This window comes from Bombyx mori, chromosome 18 (genome assembly GCF_030269925.1).
Source record: "Bombyx mori chromosome 18, ASM3026992v2".
Classification (NCBI taxonomy): domain Eukaryota; kingdom Metazoa; phylum Arthropoda; class Insecta; order Lepidoptera; family Bombycidae; genus Bombyx; species Bombyx mori.
The window spans coordinates 166,561-186,899 of record NC_085124.1 but is presented as its reverse complement, the minus strand read 5'-3'; the positions used below and the strand labels follow the sequence as shown (position 1 = coordinate 186,899).

At 45.8% G+C, this 20,339-nt stretch overlaps 1 protein-coding gene and 1 long non-coding RNA gene across 3 annotated transcripts; one reads left to right on the top strand and one right to left on the bottom strand.

The window, feature by feature from the left end:
* Positions 1–1,502: 1,502 nt before the first annotated feature.
* On the bottom strand, positions 1,503–3,917 carry LOC119630947 (uncharacterized). The gene is made up of 3 exons (XR_005246504.2): positions 3,903–3,917; positions 2,562–3,109; positions 1,503–2,312 (listed from the first exon to the last, which is right to left on the bottom strand). It is a non-coding gene; the product is annotated as an uncharacterized LOC119630947 (long non-coding RNA).
* On the top strand, positions 2,995–12,291 carry LOC119630946 (collagenase-like). 2 transcript variants are annotated; one of them, XM_062673553.1, is made up of 6 exons: positions 2,995–3,116; positions 10,540–10,800; positions 11,233–11,500; positions 11,589–11,678; positions 11,803–11,999; positions 12,133–12,291. In XM_062673553.1, the coding sequence occupies exons 2-6, from the start codon at positions 10,606–10,608 to the stop codon at positions 12,235–12,237; spliced, it is 855 nt and encodes a 284-aa protein (XP_062529537.1). In that variant the 5' UTR covers positions 2,995–3,116; positions 10,540–10,605; the 3' UTR covers positions 12,238–12,291. The 2 variants fall into 2 exon arrangements, with proteins under 2 accessions (XP_062529537.1, XP_037877410.1); XM_038021482.2 differs by lacking the exon at positions 2,995–3,116 and adding an exon at positions 9,990–10,329.
* Positions 12,292–20,339: the final 8,048 nt, after the last annotated feature.

Genomic DNA, 20,339 nt, shown 5'->3' with positions numbered 1-20,339 from the left:
CTGAAGATCTATTACCTTTTACATCTACTGTTTGTATCTTTCCTGATAAATAGGAAGTAATAAGTTCCAATGCACCATCCCTAATACCATAGTGATGTAGTGATTAAGTTCCAATGCACCATCCCTAATACCATAGTGATGTAGTGATGTAGTTTCCTCACCAATGTTTCATGTTCAACACAGTCAAATGCTTTGGATAAGTCACAGAAAATTACAAGACAATCATGCGACTCCTCCCGAGATTGAAATATATTTTTGATTAAATAAGCGCCTGCATCAGTTGTAGAACGTCCCCTGGTAAACCCGAGTTGCTTATCATGAAGCAGGTTATTTGAATTGAAATGTTCTAAAAGTTGTGAAGTGAGAAGTGAGTGTGCTTAAAAAAGTTAATAGGGGAACGGCACAGTATTGACAAAGTATTTTGAGAGCCACGCTTTAGAGGTACTACAAACAATTCGCTATACAATATCCTAAAGAAATTTTAATAAAATCAATTATAAATTATAGACCCCGAAGCGAAGCCAGAGCGCGTCGCTAGTTTAGATATAATCTCGAATATGTAAGTTTTGACACATTTGTTGTTGTAGACGGTTTCTATGGTTATTATTATTATTATGTCTTATCTATGATTCTTTCTATCATTATTACTAAGCTAAATTTTGGTCTGAGTTGAAAACGTTCCAGAATTGTATTAACGAGTCCGTACAGAAGAGACAGCGACTTAGCATTAGAAACGTAACGAAGACCTCCTCTGTCAAGGCCTTGGGGCCACCAGTAATCTTTCAATCATAAAAAAAAAAAAAAATGGAGGTCTGTGTTACACTTGTATCGTTCAAAAAAATAAATCATTATGGTCTTTACCCGAGACTGACACACACTATAGCGTACGAAGTCCGTTTATCAGCCGCCGATAAAACAAAATTAGGAATCCACACAGTAATATTATTTTACCAAAAAAAGTGATACCTATACGCATTATCGGTACTGATTCCACTACTTTTATCTGATAACGATTTTGATAATTCTCATTAGTAACTATTTTGCACTGACAATATCTGCTCCACTTGGTTTCTCTCACGGCTAAGTAATCTCTACGTAGATAGCCGTATAGTCCGCGAAAAGGGCTAAGTATTTTTTAATTGGATAATTATACCAATTCGAATTAAAATTTTATAGTCAAGAAAGAACAATGTCCGTTAGGTCGGCAAACGGTAGTTTCGTAGGCAAAATCCCATAGACACAGCCCACTGAGTTTCTTGCCGGATCTTCTCAGTGGGTCGCGATTCTGATCCGGTGGTAGATTCAGCGAAGCACGGCTCTTGCTAGGGCCAGTGTTAGCAATGTCCTCAAGGTTAGAGCCCCGTGAGCTCACCTACTGGCTCTGGTACGCTGGCATTGCAAGGCTCCCAGCATACGTAGGGAAAAAAACGATCAGTTTGTAAATATCTTTTTTAGTTTTGGGTGAATAAGGTGCTTCTAATTTAACAAAAAAAAAACGCAAATAAGAACTAAAATTTCTTTAATAGAACACAAACTAACAACAACGGTTACATTCTTGTTTCAGCTAATGTGTTCGATCGTCGCGGCCTCTACTAGTAATAACCAGCGACTCACACAGATAGACAGACAGACAGACAGACTGGCGCTCCCAAACCTGTAACAGAGCCTGTGTGCCTACCGAATACTCGCCTCAGGGATACCACACGTCACATTATCTGTTCTACAATCATTTCTGTACACGCATTGCGCCCCGCATGCACACAGTGCAACAGTGACATGTGGGACTTTTAGATTGTTATGACGCAATGCGCATCCTATCGCTAGTACAGGGAGGGGGCGTGTGTCTGCGCACACGGCTGCACGGCTGGACTATCGACGTTTTGTTTCGTTCTGTTCACTCGCCACTCCCTAAATAAAATTACGATGTGACGAGGCGGCTGCGGTCCTCGTAGCTCGTGCGAGCGATGCGGCTGTGTCGGTTTTCAAATCGCGCAGGTATTCTAATGAAATTCGCACTGAATTTTTGTTCAAGAATGACTTCTTTCGGAAAGAATAACATTGTGTAATCGCAATAAAATTTGCGTAATGACTACCCAACAGGAGGGCCCCTGTATGAGTGCAGTGGGAGGGCGGGCTCGACCAGGAGAGACGCGCCGAGTCCACCCCTCCGACACACTAGTGCCTGAGTGCACATTACCTCCCTGTGAGCGTGGACCTCTGCTGCGAGTAATGCTGCAGCACCCGGACGTCGGTGCTGCCACGCTCACCAGCCGCGTTCAGCGTGTTGGGTCACCAGACTGGGAGGGCAACATCTGCAACGAATGAGATGTTCTTCAACAGCGCTCTCTGCTGTACACATAATTATTTTATGGCTTTTATTCAGAAAGAGAGAGTTTTATACACGGATATTTAAATCAGATGTTCAGTGGTCATCATGAAGTAGGTATATAATATAATAAAGAAAGAGAAAATAATATGAGACAGTATTCCTTCCCAATTCATTTGAGTGCTTGCTTAATGTGGATGGTGCTCATCACTTCCCCCAGATAAAGTGTGTATACCTGAGTCCCACCAGTCGTCTTGGATACGGAGCTGACTGTCGCGCCAGCGTCGTCATCAAAGAGTCTTGCAGGCGTACTTCCGAATGACGCGGAGGTCTTGTCGCTGGACCTCTGCTGAGCTGAAGTCTGTCTTCGCGAAGACCGAATGTGCTGCAGGTACTCCGTATCATCTGTTCTAACCCTCCTGAAAAATGTGTCTCAGTAGTCCTTTAATAGATCCTCGCATTGATAAAGTTGATGAATTTTGACGAGGAGCGTGCGTGTCGAGCAGCGGCGAGCCAGCCCGCGCGCGCTACTCACTGATGTTTATTTATAGGTTCTCCATCAGTGATCGATCACACACGATCGCTATCGGAGCTGTCCCCGCTTATCAAAATATTCCTATCGCCAGATATCGCGACGTATCGACTAAATGACAAATTACTTTAAGTAATTAGGTGCGTACTTGATAACGATGTCTTAAATTCCATGTTGTGGTGCCCAGCCCAGCGCCCAGCGCCCAGCGCCCGAGCGGGCTCAACACGCTGCCTACTCCGCTCTGCCGTCAGCTGTGAGGTACATACATAAATGGACTATTGCGAGTTTGATATTGTTTCATGACAATATTCACTGGGCGAGTCATTCGTGAACACGTACCAAGGACGTAAGTGTTTAGCAATATGCCTGGTAGGAAGGTACCTGCCCGTTGGATTTGAACATCGGCGCTGTCGCATCGCTCCACAGATAAGATTTTGAACAATGAAATACTCCAAGTATGCAATTCTTTAGCGGGCACACTTTACAGAGACAACGTAATAAGTAAAATTTCAGTTGACACCAACCCCACTAAAAGCACAGCGGTGCTCTTCAAAAGGGGTCACCTTCCGAATAACACTTCGAGCATCCCACTCCCTAATAGGTGCGTTAACACCTCCTCCGTCAGCCCCATCACTCTCTTTGGCCAGCCATATACGCCCCGTCGTGACGTATGCAAGCGTAGTGTTCGCTCATGCAGCCCGCACCCATTTGAAACCCCTTCAGGTTATTCAATCCCGATTTTGCAGGATAGCCGTCGGAGCACCATGTGGTGGTAGGATCTCTTGTGAGTCCGCGCGGGTGGGTACCACCGCCCTGCCTATTTCTGCCGTGAAGCAGTAGTGCGTTTCGGTTTGAAGGGTGGGGCAGCCTGTAGTGTGTAGCTCGCCTAACCTTATATTTGTAACTGCACACACTAAATTAATTGAAACTTGAAACCAGCTGAGACGCGGTACCCTGTGATTGAGTTAGAACTACTTGCTATTATTGACAGTTCGACAATTTAGACCTTATTTATATGGGAAAAAGTTTTATATAGAAACTCACCATAAGCCATTGATTTACTTATTTAATATGACCGATCCTTCAAGCCGTTTAACTAAGTTTAGATTATATCTCGAGGAGTACGATTTTGAGATCAGCTATGTCCCAGGACGGCACAACGCAGCTGCAGATGCATTGAGCCGGATACCTATAACATCCAACAGTTTAAAGGAAATTCAACAGCATGTAGTATCCTGTACGTATTGTGTGTCGTATGTATATCGTAGTTACGTATTGACAACAATAACATGACTACGGAGGTATCCTCTACTCCAAGGCCTGATCACCCTAAAGTAGTGGAAATCCTCAAACGACCAATTGACGGCGTTGAATTGATTCTATTTTGTAATAAAAATACATTAAAACAAATAGAAAAATTCAAACATTTTACCAGTGATAGTGGTAACTGCAAATTCGTGCCTGAAAAATCAGCAATTTTTATAACTTCTCAATCGTTGTCTACCGTAAGTCTGTTAACGAGAGAATTACAACGTTTTTGCAAGCAAATCAAAATAAACGAGCTCGTAATAATTAAAAGCAAGCGCTGTGAACGATTTGTAAACAATTTTGTAAAGGAAATGAGCCATTTGAAAGGTTTTCCCAAGTTAATTGTCATTAAAAATGTGACAAGAATTACTGATAAAGACACAAAGACTGTGATCCTAAATGACTTCCACCTGTTACCCGCGAGTGGCCACGCGGGGGCAAACAGAATGTTAAATAATATTAGGAAGTATTATTATTGGCCAGGAATGACCAATGAAGTATCAGAATACGTAAAGAAATGTAAAAGTTGTCAGATTCAAAAGCATTCCAATAGACATACGAAGGAGCCAATGGTTAAAATATTGTTTTATTGGATTTTTGTAAGTAAAGTATGAGGTTTAATAATATTTTGTGTAATTTAGTTTAAGTAAAAACAATAATTAATAATCATGCAATGATGACTTTTTTTTTTTAAAAAGTGTGGAGGTGTAGTGTCCTGCTCGCCTAACCTTCTATTTGTAAGTGCACACACTAAATTACGACATTATTACACGAATTGTCGACTTGAACAGTTCTCTTTTATTTTGCCTCCACTACAAGCCGTTGTAACTATACTGAGACCTTAGAACTAATAATATATCTCAAGGTGCGTGGCGCATTTACGTTGTAGATGTCTATGGGCTCCAGTAACCACTTAACATCAGGTGGGCTTCACAGCCCTCTTCACAGCTCACGTTCGTCCCCCATCTAAGCAATAACAAATAAATAAAAAAACCATGGTTTCTGAGGAACGTGGATCTCCATGATGACCTGGAATTTGACTCGGTCAGTAAGTATCTACAATCGGCATCATTGCGTCACTTTGAAAAGGTGGCACGACATGAGAACCCTCTTGTCATGGCCGCTGGAAACTTGTTGGACGGTTAAATTTGACGGGATTGGGTTCTGTAGGTGAGAGGCTATTTAAAAAGACTGCTTCATGGTTAATATAATTACTAGATGATGATGATGATACTAGATGATGATACTAAATGATGATGATGATGGTTTTTTTATTCGTCTTGTTGCGTCTTTAAGGCGGTTAGTTGACCTCAGTTAAGAAAAATAGTATTATTATTCGCCAATAGATGTCGGGAAGAGTTGATTATTGAAAACACGAACAAAACAACATTTTCTGAAAATAAATCGTAGCTAGATCGATTTATCGCCCCCGAAATCCCCTGTATACTAAATTTTATGAAAATCGTTGGAGCCGTTTCCGAGATTTAGATTACATATATACTTAGTCTGGCCATAAATACTGTTACAATTAAAAATAAAAAAAAATCTATTGCAAATAACATTTATTACTTTTACAGTGTGTTAGTTTAATACATAAATATAAAACAATTTAAAGTATAAAAAGCTTTTTTTTGTTGTTGCTTAGATGGGTGGACGAGCTCACAGCCCACCTGGTGTTAAGTGGTTACTGGAGCCCATAGATCTTGTTGAAAAGTTGTACACCCAGCCCCCTAAAAGAGTTGCTTATTTTCTTAATTCGAGCCGCTGGTAACGCCAGCCTATGTTTGTTCCTAGTGTTCACATTGTCCAAATCGCAGACTCTGGGGAATTCTTCAATGTTTTTATGCACTTACAATAAATTTTCAAAAATGTATTGGGACGCTAAAGTTAGAATTTTGATTTCCTTAAACTTGTCCCTCAAGGATTCCCTCGGGTGCATATTATAAATAGCACGAATAGCCCTCTTCTGCAGGATGAAAATCGTTTCGACATCGGCAGCATTGCCCCATAGCAAAATGCCATAGGACATAACACTATGAAAATAACTGAAATAAACTAGACGTGCCGTATCTTCATTAGTATACGTTCGTTTTTTTTTTTACCGCAAACGCTGCAGAACTAAGTCTACTCGCTAACTTGCATATGTGAGGACCCCACTGCAGCTTGGAATCAACTGTTATACCAAGAAAAACTGTCGAATCCACAAGCTCCAGTGTCTCTCCACTTACAGTAATATTAGTGTCTACTTGTCTAACATTAGGTGTGGTAAATTTTATACATTTTGTTTTTTTGTTATTTAATAACAGATTATTAACACTAAACCAATGTACCCCGCGCGAGATAGCATCATTCACATCGTCATAATCTTCCAATTGTTGTTTAGTTTTAAACAATAAGGATGTATCGTCAGCGAATAATACGACCTCGTGACGGGTTTCACGGCCCTTCCGAAAGCCGTGCTGCCCCGCCGAGAGATCGGGACCCGTCTCGGCCATGTACTGGTACAATGCGGGCCACTGCGATACGCTCGAGTATTTTGCCGGCTTCGTCCAGCAAACCGATGGGGTGGTACCCCGCGGCTGAGGCCGCGGGACGCCCGTCCTTCCTTAACAGGGCCAGTCTGCCTGTCTTCGTATCCTGGACACAGTGGCACGACCTCCGCCCCGGAGATAGGGGATAGAGAAGGCGGCTAGTTCCACGTTCCATCCATCTGGGGGGGCTCGAAATCACCCTCTCCCCGCGGAAACAGCGCTGACACAATGTCCCGCAGCTGCCGAGGCTAGAGTCGCTAGGGCGCCGAGGTTGCCCACGTTTCCAACTTCCTGCGAACCATCTTGTATCTTCCTCCGCGAAAGAAGCTTCGCGTAGGCGGTGACGACGGTGGCGAGCGCTCCGGCGGCGCGCCCTCATTCACTCCTCACGGAGTATAGTGATCTCGGACGACCACCGCCACGTGGAGCTCAGGCACCGACCTGGGGCATCGGTCGGGACGTCTTATCGGTTATTAAAAGTGCATTGAAGTCTCAGTAAGCGCCCCTCACTTTACTCGAACATTATTTCGTCGCAATGAACATCAACATTTCATCTCGTTTCATTCTATAATCAATTTCAGATAAATCAAGTTCATTTCACTTTCTTCGAGTCACTGCTCGTACAGCAAAGTATCTAACAATTAATGAAGATATGGCTAAAGAACTAAAAAGCAGGTGACTTAATTGATGAGCAGGGTAAAAAACAGTGCAGGATACCAACTAGGTACCAATAAACGTATTAATGGCAGTGGCGCGTTTAAGAATGCAATTCCGAGCGACAGGCAGCGATTACAGAATAATAAATATTATTAAGCCGTCAGATACAATCTGCGCGCGTAACACTAACGATCATAATCCACCGGCCACCGATAACAGTTTGGAAAACCCAGGCGCTGCTATCAGTTTTCCTGTACTTGTCATCCTACGTGCTAATTTAATAATAAATTGTTTTAATCAAATACAAATCTTTGTCGAATCGGGAGGAACCGAAATGTCGTGTTCAGAGCAGGATCGGGAGTGTAGTTACCGGCTTACACGACATGAGGGTTTTCGTGTCGCGCCCTTTTCCCGAAATAGCACACTGATGCCGACTGAATATCCTTACTAATGGACTCTAGGTCCATATCTCCTGGAGATCCACGTTCCCGCCTCACATTCTTGTGGGGCTTAATCGACCAAAACCGTTATACACGGGAGTAACACAACGGTTTGATTTTCAAACTATTCAACATGGGCGTGCCGGATAGTCTCGTGCTCATCATACGGGACTTCTTGTCGAACCGCTCTTTTCGATATCGAGTCGAGGGAACCCGCTCTTCCCCGCGACCTCTCACATATGGAGTCCCGCAAAGCTCTGTCCTCTCACTCCTCCTATTTAGCAAGTCCCTAATCGCGAAGAAGCTTCAGAGCGCAGCCCTAGCCCTAGGACATTGGTTCCGAAAATGGCGCATAGACATCAACCCAGCGAAAAGTACTGCGGTGCTATTTCAGAGGGGAAGCTCCACACGGATTTCCTCCCGGATTAGGAGGAGGAGTCTCACACCCCCGATGACTCTCTTTAGACAACCCATACCCTGGGCCAGGAAGGTCAAGTACCTGGGCGTTACCCTGGATGCATCGATGACATTCCGCCCGCATATAAAATCAGTCCGTGACCGTGCCGCGTTTATTCTCGGTAGACTCTATCCTACATCTGTAAACGGAGTAAAATGTCCCTTCGGAACAAGGTGACACTTTACAAAACTTGCATAAGGCCCGTCATGACTTACGCGAGTGTGATGTTCGCTCACGCAGCCCGCACACACATAGACACCCTCCAATCTCTACAATCCCGCTTTTGCAGGTTAGCCGTTGGAGCTCCTTGGTTCGTGAGGAACGTTGACCTACACGACGACCTGGGCCTCGAATCTATCCAGAAATACATGAAGTCGGCATCGGAACGGTACTTCGATAAGGCTATGCGTCATGATAATCGCCTTATCGTTGCCGCCGCTGACTACTCCCCGAATCTTGATCACGCAGGAGCCAGTCACCGTCGACGCCCTAGACACGTCCTTACGGATCCATCAGATCCAATAACCTTTGCATTAGACGCCTTCAGCTCTAACACTAGGAGCAGGCTTAGGGACCTCGGTAACCGTACTCGTCGAACTCGACAAAGAGTTCACCGTGCAACCTAACCCATTTTCTCGCCGGATCTTCTCAGCGGGTCGCGATTCCGATCCGGTAGTAGATTCATTCGCGAAGCAGCTACAGCAGCTGTTAGGTCTCCTTCGGAGGCGCTCGGGTAGCTGTTAGCAAATCCTACCCCTCGTGGCTGAGCCTTTGCTCGTCCACCTGTCCTGGTAAAACTGGAAAGGCCTCCGGGCCACCAGTAATCCTTCAATCATAAAAAAAAGATCCACGTACACGATTACGAACCACGATGCCCCGACGGCTATCCTGCAGACACAAGATTGAATAACTTGAAGGGGCTTCAAATTAGTGTTGGCCGCGTGAGCGAACACTACACTTGCATAGGTCATGATGGGGCGTATGCAAGTTCTGTAGAGTGTCACCTTATTACGAAGGAACAATTCACTTCGCTGGCAAATCATCGGATAGAGGCATCCTGTATCGTGTATCGTTTTTATGGGTACGGAACGTTATCCCTCTGTCGAGGGTGACGCCTAGATATTTGGCCTTTGGTATGGGCTGGCCGATAGAGTGATGGGGCGAAAGGCGGAGGTGTTGACGCGCCTTTTACGGAGTGGGCTGCTCGAAGTGGTATCCGGAAGGCGACCCCTTTTGAAGAGCACCGCTGTGATTTTGGTGGGGTTGTGTGGCGCGACCATGGCCACGCGTGTTTATACTCGCAGTAGAACAGTGGGGGTTGTTTGTTCAAGAAGGCTTTGAATACCGTCCTAAATAATTGTTTACATGCGTTGAACTTGTAACACTTAATCATTTTAACATTACGGAAACAGTCAACTTTAACTACTCTTAGTTAAGGAAACAGCATTACTACACCGATATAACAATATAAGTATGAAATAATTCAATTAATAAATAACTTCATTATTAATTATTTTAATTGAATTACTTTCATTTTTTTATAAATTAATATTAAAATGAATATTAATTATTAAATTAATTAAATTTATAATCATTTTAAATAATATAAGTGATATTACCATTTATATATAAACATTATATTAATAATAATTAAATAGTTTTTGGGTCGAGAAGCGCCTTCGAATCTATGGAGCAATATGCGTAAAGGACACAGCCCACACTTTTGGTAGACTAATAATAAATCACATATAAGTTTAAATGTGTTAGGGTGCTAGGAGATACAATCTGCTTTAAGTTGCCACTTATAAAGCATAGCATTTAGTGGACTAAATTAAGAACAGTGCAGTCGCCCTCCACCGAAGGCTGCCACGCCGAGCGACTGCCAAGCGACCGCATAGCGACTGTTGAGCGACTGCCACGCGACCGCATAGCGACTGTTGAGCGACTGCCGAGCGACTACCGAGAGGCACCCATGGGCCGGTCGACGGTGCCCGACCCTCTACTTACAGAGACATAAACTTAGTGTCCCAATAAACATACTTTAACAACTGGATCATGAATAAATCTTGAAACATTCGGTAAGAGCCGTAATTCACCCGACACGCGGGGCCCGCCCGTTGGTATATTGTTGACACACAAACAAGGTCTCGTCAATTTACTATCTATGATGATTTTATGAGCAGTGGGATTATTTTCGCAAGTTAATTTTATCATCATTTACCTGTCAAATTCATTAATTCCATGTTTAAAATGATACTTTAGATCAGATAAGATACTATTGTTTCAAGTATAAAAGACACTGAAGCAATGACTGACAGCATTCTACTCGAGGGAACCTGTAACTGGTAGTAGTCATGAAGGTCTTCGCAGCAGTATTGATGGCGTTGGCGGCCGTGGTCGTGGCAGAAGAGCCCATCGAACTCGACTACCACATCAAGATCGGTATCCCCCGGGCCGAGAGTCTTAGACGCGCCGAGGAAGCCGCTGACTTCGACGGTACCAGGATTGTGGGTGGTTCTGCCGCCAACGCTGGTGCTCACCCCCATCTTGTAAGTACCTACTGCTATCCAATACACCCTAATCCTACCGATTTCAAACTTTCATTAAAATTTTGATCGAAATATAGCATATTAGTCATTTAATTGTTATTATTACTATTTTTCTACCTAATCACCGGTAGCCTAAGGGGCTGTTCCAACTTCCCGCGGACGGGTGGGTGAGCTCACAGACTTAAGCTGATAGAATTCACTGACAACAGTAACAGCAAGAGCAGTGCTTCATAGAGTCTATCACCGGATCGGAATCGCGTCCCACTGAGAAGATCTGGCGAGATACTCAGTGCGCTGTGTCCACGTGTCTATCGCCGGATCCATAACTGTGTTAGTCCAGAGGAGAGTCGGTGACGTGTACCCTCCTGCTGGGACTCTCCGGCTGTTAGCGCACTTCTCTAACAGATTTTTCTTATTTTTCTCATATCGTAGGCTGGACTTGTGATCGCACTGACGAATGGCAGAACTTCCATCTGCGGAGCTTCCTTACTGACCAACACCCGCTCCGTGACCGCCGCTCATTGCTGGAGGACCAGGAGAGCCCAGGCTCGTCAGTTCACCCTCGCTCTTGGCACAGCTAACATCTTCTCCGGAGGCACCAGGGTCACCACCTCCAATGTCCAGATGCACGGCAGCTACAACATGGACACCCTCCACAACGACGTCGCCATCATCAACCACAACCATGTTGGCTTCACCAGTCAGTACCATTATTTGTTTAATTATAATCAATCATTTTAGAGTTCCTACACCTCTAATGTGATTCTGTCTACTTCACCTCATTACAGACAACATCCAGCGCATCAACCTAGCCAGTGGAAGCAACAACTTTGCTGGTACTTGGGCCTGGGCTGCCGGCTTCGGAAGGACCTCCGATGGTTAGTATTTATCATTACTGAAAAAAAAAACAAATAGTTAATGCTCTCATTTTGTATTCTGCGTTGACTCCGCGACTAGAAGGCGCCATGAGAGAGTGCTGATAAAATTCATTGACCATTCCAGCTGCTTCGGGAGCCAACAACCAACAAAAACGCCAAGTGAGCCTCCAGGTCATTACCAACGCCGTCTGCGCCCGCACGTTTGGAAACAATGTGATCATTGCCTCCACCCTCTGTGTTGACGGCTCTAACGGTCGCAGCACCTGCAGCGGAGACTCCGGCGGCCCTCTCACCATCGGCAGCGGCGGAAGCCGTCAACTGGTCAGTACAGTATTTTTGTTTAATTTTACTGCTTTAACTGGTTGCCTATAGATTCTCTGTTTGCTTATTTATTAGGCTAAATGCTACCTTTTATGACTCACTACATTTCCCATTTGTTTCTTGTACTTTCCAGATCGGTATCACATCGTTCGGATCAGCTCAAGGTTGCCAGAGAGGCCACCCTGCCGGCTTCGCCAGAGTCACATCCTTCAACTCCTGGATCCGGGCTAGAATTTAACTGACGAATGACCAATGATTCAATAATAAAATAATTTCATTAACAAAAAAAAAACTTTTTTTTCGTATTTCTCAATCTCATCCACTGTAGGAAACTTGGATACAAATCCTAGTCTTGGCATAGCAGTCGTGGCTGTCGATGGACAGGGTTCCGTGTCGTCGCAACTGGGATAAGCACTCAATAAACATTAAAAAATAAAACAGTGTTGATTCACGCCACTGTGCTCCAACTGCTCAGAGTGTAGGTATTTCTTTTTTTTGCTACTCGATAGCTTAATGTTAAGCAGTATATTATGAAAGTAGCATGTAAGCAGGCAGGTTTACTAGTCCTATTGAGTAAACTGAAGATCTTCGATCGCCTAGGTACCGTCTCGGTCCTGTCAGTCGAGTAACTTTACCGAAGCGAGCACCTCGAATGTCCTTTGTACAAGCGAGGGTGAGACTTAACAGCTCAAGGGCAGCTGCTTCATGCATCTACTACTGCTAAGGAGACGCGGCGAGAAGCTCAGCGGGCTGATTGATGTATGGGTTAGGGCGCACCTCGAACTTTATGGCGAGTTTGACGAGTGCGGGCATCGGGGCTCTTATGCCTGTTCTTAATGCTAAAGGTGCAGGCGTCTAATGATCGGATGGATCCGTAAGGACGTGTTTAGGGTATCGACGGTGACTAGCTCCTGCGTGAGCCGGGGTAGAGGAGTAGTCAGCGGTGACCACGATTAGGCGATTTTCATGACGAAACTCCATAATGAAGTAGGGGGTACCGTTCCGACGTTGACTTCAGGTGTCTTGAGATGGATTTGGATTCCGATAGAGGCACCCGTCACGCGCGGACGTGCTCATCGACCACTCGATCGCCCGGCCTTTGTTCGCCCGGCTTTTGTTAGCCCGGCCATTGTTCGCGCGGCCTGTGTTCGTGGTACATCTGCCGACTAAGTGCTCTTCCTGGAAGTTTTTATTTGTTTTGTTTCCTTTTGTTATTTCTGTGTTCGTGGTACATCTGCCGACAAACTGTCTTCCTGGAAGTGTTTAATTGTTTTGTTTCTTTTTGTTATTTCCGTTTTGTTGTGATTTTTCTTTGTCCTGCAGTAATCGTGCCGCATCGCCACCTGTGTTCAATAGAACCGCTCAGGTCCGAGAAGTTGGGGCCTCGCCGCAAGGCGAGTGTTTTCTAAGACCCAGGGTAGCCCCACCTGGGCACGTAGACATCATGGACGCTGTATTTGCGGAATTTCTCCGGCTTCGCTACCCAAAGCTCACTTCCGAGTTTCAGGCCTTCAAGGCCGATCACACTGCGAGCCCTCTCGTGGACTCCACCGAGCTCGCTGCTCCTGCGTCGCCTGTACCTGCGTGCAAAGCTTCTGCATCGAGCACCGCAGCCTCCGTCGTGCCTGCCGTTCCCGCGTCGCCTATACTGGCGAGTAAAACTGCTGCGTCGTCCGCCGTGGTCACCGTTCCAGCAGCGCGATCATCCGCGGCCTCCGTCGCGCCGTCCAAAACACCTACTCGTAGGTCACCTGCGCCCGCCTCCTCGTCCTCCGACTCTGACTCGGAGATGGAGGTCGACCTCGCTCCCGCCTCATCGACGGATGGATTCACCCTGGTGCAAAAGGGTAAGAAGCGTGCCGCGGAGTCTCGAGCTCCCGCGGCCGCTAAAATTAGCAAAGCCGCGAACGCGTCGCGCCCCCGCCCTCAGACTCCCGTTGCGCCTCCAGCCCGTGCCACTCCGTCGCCGCGTCCGGTGGCACAAAATAAAGCCCAGACCCCTCCCCCGGTAATCCTTCAAGAGAAGGCAGCTTGGGAACGAGTTTCCCTGGCCCTTAAGGCCAAAAATATCAATTTTACGAATGCCCGTAACCTCGCGAACGGCATTCAAATTAAGGTTCGAACATCCGACGACCATAGGGCCCTCTCTTCTTACCTCCGTAAGGAGCGTATAAGTTTCCACACATATACGCTCCAGGAGGAGCGCGAACTCCGTGCCGTTATACGTGGCATCCCTAAAGAGTTGGATGCCGAGCTCGTCAAGGCCGACCTTCTCGAACAAGGCCTACCGGTTAACTCCGTACACCGCATGCACACAGGCCGCGGAAGGGAGCCATATAATATGGTTCTCGTCGCCCTCCAGCCTACCCCCGAGGGTAAGCAAATATTCAACATCCGAACGGTCTGTAGCCTTTCCGGAATCGCAGTCGAAACCCCACACAAGAAAGGCACACCTAGCCAGTGCCATAACTGCCAATTATACGGGCATTCTTCCCGTAACTGTCACGCGCGCCCCCGATGCGTCAAGTGCTTAGGCGATCACGCCACGGCCCTATGCACTCGCGATCAAAAAACCGCGACAGAACCGCCTAGCTGCGTCCTGTGTCGAACACAGGGTCACCCCGCAAATTACCGCGGATGCCCCCGAGCCCCGAAAATAAATCGCCGCGTCGCCCGCCAAAACCGCCTCCGAGCTTCCGGCCCAGACATCAAAGCCTCGGCACCCTCTGTGTCGCAGGCTAAGCCAGCGTTCGTTCCGGCGCCGGTGCCCAGTGTCTCGGCCTGGGCGAAACCGCTGCCGTACATGAACACGGCTACAACTCCCTCCTCCGCGATTCGTCCCGCCCCCGCGACTCGTCCCTCTCCCGCGACTTGCCCTCCGACCGCGTCCGACAATCTCGCTTTAGCGATCGACTTCTTTCAGTCGATCAACTTTGAGCGCGTTAACGCTTTGGGCGACGCCATTCGCTCTGCCTCCACTGCACAACACTTTATCGCCGTTGTGCAAGAATACGCCGACGTATACGCGTCATTAAATACGTACGTCCTCCCCTCACTCCGCCGGTAATCAATGGCGTATATAAATAGAATAAAGCCCCTATCCGTAACGATAGGATTTTTTAACGCTTACGGTCTCGCAAATCAGCGTGATCAGGTTTCTGACTTTTTGCGTGACCATCAAATTGATATCTTTTTAGTGCAGGAGACCCTACTTAAGCCCGCGCGCCGTGACCCTAAAATCGCGAACTATAACATGGTCAGGAACGACAGGCTCTCTGCTCGTGGTGGTGGTACCGTCATTTACTATAGAAGAGCCCTGCATTGCGTTCCACTCGATCCTCCCGCGCTCGCTAATATCGAAGCATCAGTGTGCCGAATCTCACTGACGGGACACGCGCCGATCGTTATCGCGTCCGTTTATCTTCCACCGGATAAGATCGTTCTAAGCAGTGATATCGAGGCGCTGCTCGGCATGGGGAGCTCTGTCATTCTGGCGGGCGACCTAAATTGTAAACACATTAGGTGGAACTCACACACCACAACCCCGAATGGCAGGCGGCTTGACGCGTTAGTCGATAATCTCGCCTTCGATATCGTCGCTCCGCTAATCCCGACTCACTACCCGCTAAATATCGCGCATCGCCCGGATATACTCGACATAGCGTTATTAAAAAACGTAACTCTGCGCTTACACTCGATCGAAGTAGTTTCAGAGTTAGATTCAGACCACCGTCCCGTCGTTATGAAGCTCGGTCGCGCTTCCGATTCCGTTCCCGTCACGAGGACTGTGGTGGATTGGCACACGCTGGGCATCAGCCTGGCTGAATCTGATCCACCATCGCTACCGTTTAGCCCGGACTCTACCCCGTCTCCTCAGGATACCGCTGAAGCCATAGACATCTTAACGTCACACATCACCTCGACATTAGATAGGTCATCGAAACAAGTTGTAGCGGAGGACTTCCTTCACCGCTTCAAATTGTCCGACGATATTAGGGAACTCCTTAGAGCTAAGAACGCCTCGATACGCGCCTACGACAGGTATCCTACCGCGGAAAATCGTATTCGAATGCGTGCCCTACAACGCGACGTAAAGTCTCGCATCGCCGAAGTCCGAGATGCCAGATGGTCTGATTTCTTAGAAGGACTCGCGCCCTCCCAAAGGTCTTACTACCGCTTAGCTCGTACTCTCAAATCGGATACGGTAGTAACTATGCCCCCCCTCGTAGGCCCCTCAGGCCGACTCACGGCGTTCGATGATGACGAAAAAGCAGAGCTGCTGGCCGATACATTGCAAACCCAGTGCACGCCCAGCACTCAATCCGTGGACCCTGTGCATGTAGAATTAGTAGACAGTGAGGTAGAACGCAGAGCCTCCTTGCCACCCTCTGATGTGTTACCACCCGTCACCCCGATGGAAGTTAAAGACTTGATCAAAGACCTACGTCCTCGCAAGGCTCCCGGTTCCGACGGTATATCCAACCGCGTTATTAAACTTCTACCCGTCCAACTCATCGTGATGTTGGCATCTATTTTCAATGCCGCTATGGCGAACTGTATCTTTCCCGCGGTGTGGAAAGAAGCGGACGTTATCGGCATACATAAACCCGGTAAACCAAAAAATCATCCGACGAGCTACCGCCCGATTAGCCTCCTCATGTCTCTAGGCAAACTGTATGAGCGTCTGCTCTACAAACGCCTCAGAGACTTCGTCTCATCCAAGGGCATTCTCATCGATGAACAATTCGGATTCCGTACAAATCACTCATGCGTTCAACAGGTGCACCGCCTCACGGAGCACATTCTTGTGGGGCTTAATCGACCAAAACCGTTATACACGGGAGCTCTCTTCTTCGACGTCGCAAAAGCGTTCGACAAAGTCTGGCACAACGGTTTGATTTTCAAACTATTCAACATGGGTGTGCCGGATAGTCTCGTGCTCATCATACGGGACTTCTTGTCGAACCGCTCTTTTCGATATCGAGTCGAGGGAACCCGCTCCTCCCCACGACCTCTCACAGCTGGAGTCCCGCAAGGCTCTGTCCTCTCACCCCTCCTATTTAGCTTATTCGTTAACGATATTCCCCGGTCGCCGCCGACCCATTTAGCTTTATTCGCCGACGACACGACTGTTTACTATTCCAGTAGAAACAAGTCCCTAATCGCGAAGAAGCTTCAGAGCGCAGCCCTAGCCCTAGGACAGTGGTTCCGAAAATGGCGCATAGACATCAACCCAGCGAAAAGTACTGCGGTGCTCTTTCAGAGGGGAAGCTCCACACGGATTTCCTCCCGTATTAGGAGGAGGAATCTCACACCCCCGATTACTCTCTTTAGTCAATCCATACCCTGGGCCAGGAAGGTCAAGTACCTGGGCGTTACCCTGGATGCATCGATGACATTCCGCCCGCATATAAAATCAGTCCGTGACCGTGCCGCGTTTATTCTCGGTAGACTCTACCCCATGATTTGTAAGCGGAGTAAAATGTCCCTTCGGAACAAGGTGACACTTTACAAAACTTGCATAAGGCCCGTCATGACTTACGCGAGTGTGGTGTTCGCTCACGCGGCCCGCACGCACATAGACACCCTTCAATCTCTACAATCCCGCTTTTGCAGGTTAGCCGTCGGAGCTCCGTGGTTCGTGAGGAACGTTGACCTACACGACGACCTGGGCCTCGAATCTATACAGAAATACATGAAGTCAGCGTCGGAACGGTACTTCGATAAGGCTATGCGTCATGATAATCGCCTTATCGTAGCCGCCGCTGACTACTCCCCGAATCCTGATCATGCAGGAGCCAGTCACCGTCGACGCCCTAGACACGTCCTTACGGATCCATCAGATCCAATAACCTTCGCACTAGACGCCTTCAGCTCTAGGAGCAGGCTTAGGGACCTCGGTAACCGTACTCGTCGAACTCGACAAAGAGTTCGCCGTGCAACCTAACCCATGAATCAGCTCGCTGAGTTTCTCGCCGGATCTTCTCAGCGGGTCGCGATTCCGATCCGGTAGTAGATTCATTCGCGAAGCAGCTGCTCTTGAGCTGTTAGGTCTCCTTCGGAGGCGCTCGGGTAGCTGTTAGCAAATCCCACCCCTCCTGGCTGAGCCTTTGCTCGCCCACCTGTCCTGGTGAAACTGGAAAGGCCTCCGGGCCACCAGTAATCCTTCAATCATAAAAAAAAAAAAAAGATGGATTCGAAGCCCAAGTCGTCGTGACCTGAGCTATTGATTGGCAAGAGCGTGCGAGAGATCGGAGTGTAAGATTCCTTCGCCTAATGTGAGAGAAAATTCCCTTTGATTTTCCCCTTTAGTACGGCAGTGCTGGTTTAATTAATATCGATTCGCCATTTTCGGAATTACTGTCCGAGGGTGACGGTATTTCTTTTCAACTCGTGTAGTAATGTGAATTTTATTAAAAAACGTCATAAATAACCAAAGAAAGAGAATTCCGAGAGCTGGGACTTTTTTATCGGAAATTTCCTCTTTTATAATTCAATTTCTATTTCCTTGTTTATACTTGTCTTTCTATTGTATTTTAAATTTACACTTATTATTTTACATTCTGTTTCTTTCATTGCAATTTTTCTTTAGCTTTTCATTGCATTGCCTAATTCTTTTTATATATCTTATTACATTACATTTTCCAAAATTTGCCTTTTTATTACCTCATATCTTCAATATTTCCATTTTACTTACAATACTTAAGCGGTGATTATCATAATATCTTTATCTATTCTAATGTTAACATTGGAATAGATAAAGATATTATGATAATCATATCGGCTGTCCAATTTCAAAACCTAGTATCTGACAAATTTAAAAAAAGTGTGTTTTTGCATTTTTCGACCCCTTGTAGACCATTGTAGAAGACCATCTTGTAGACAAAAACCCCCAAAAATTTGTAAAAAACGAAGTTACACAAAGTCGGAAACCTAGTATCTACAGTAAAGGTTTTCAAAATGCAAAAATTACAAGATTAGAACATAGTATATAACATCAACCATTTTAAAAACCTAATAAGTGCTTGTAAAGGGTGATTTTTTAGCTATTTTCTTTTTGGCAACACTGATTTTGAAAGCTCACGCATGTTTCGTGTTTTGTGTTATTGTCAAACATCTTCAGTTTGGTATATAATTTAACCATGAATCGTCTTACAAACGAACAACGCTTACAATTCATTAAATGTTATTACCAAATGCGAGCTCTGTTAAGAAAGTTCATCTCGCGTGATTCTTCCATTTTATGGTCAGTTTAATCGACCCCCTGAAGCGGCTATTCGGGCTATTGTGACTAAATTTCGCATTAAATTTACATTGTTGGACATTAAACTACCATCACGCTTACGTACAGTGCAAACTGAAGAAAATACCGCAGCTGTATCGGCCAGTGTTAGCGATGACCATCAATTATCGATTCGGCGACGTTCGCAGCAATTGGGCCTCTGTTACTCAACAACGTGGAAAATTTTGTGAAAGGATTTAGATGTGAAGCCTTTCAAAATACAGCTGGTGCAAGAATTGCAGCCGAAAGACATACCACAACGCAGAATTTTTGGTGAATGGGCTCTTGAAAAGTTGACGGAAGATCCACTTTTTTATTTCACGTTTGGGACCGGTTAATTGGTCGCCTAGATCGTGCGATTTAACAGTTTAATTTAACTATTTTTTGTGGGGCTATGTTAAGGTTCATGTCTATGCTGACAAGCTCGCTTCGATCAACGCATGGGAAGACAACATTGAAGCATTTATTCGTGAGATACCAGCCGAAATGTTGGAAAGAGTATGCCAAAATTGGTCAAGCGGATGGACCGTTTGAGGCGCAGCCGTGGTCAACATTTTCATGAAATAATATTCAAACATTAAATTATACGGACCGTACTATCGATTCAAATAAAGATTTCATGATTTTTTCTGAATTTTATGTGTTTTTTTAAAATCATTTCCTATAGCTATTAAAAAATCACCCTTTAGTTACTTGGATTTAAAATGGTTCATGCAGATACTAAGTCAATGAAATTGTTGAAATAAACGTCAAAACTCCCGTGAAACTTTAGTAAGTGAGAAAATCGTTGCACGTCGTTCGTGTTTTTGTCTATAAAATGAGTAAAAATCAGTTTTATAGGTCGAAATTGATCTTGAATGCTTTAAAAGAACAACATGGTGAAATGTAAGTACGCTTCAGTGTGTTTTATTATTGTCAAGGTTTTTTGTTTTCCAAAATTGCAACCTACTAGGACACATAAAGTAAATGAAGGTGCAAATATTCCAGAGGATGTTAAAACTGCATACGGGGATCACAAAGCTAAAGCAAGTAAAGCAATACAAAAGTATCAAGAAGAT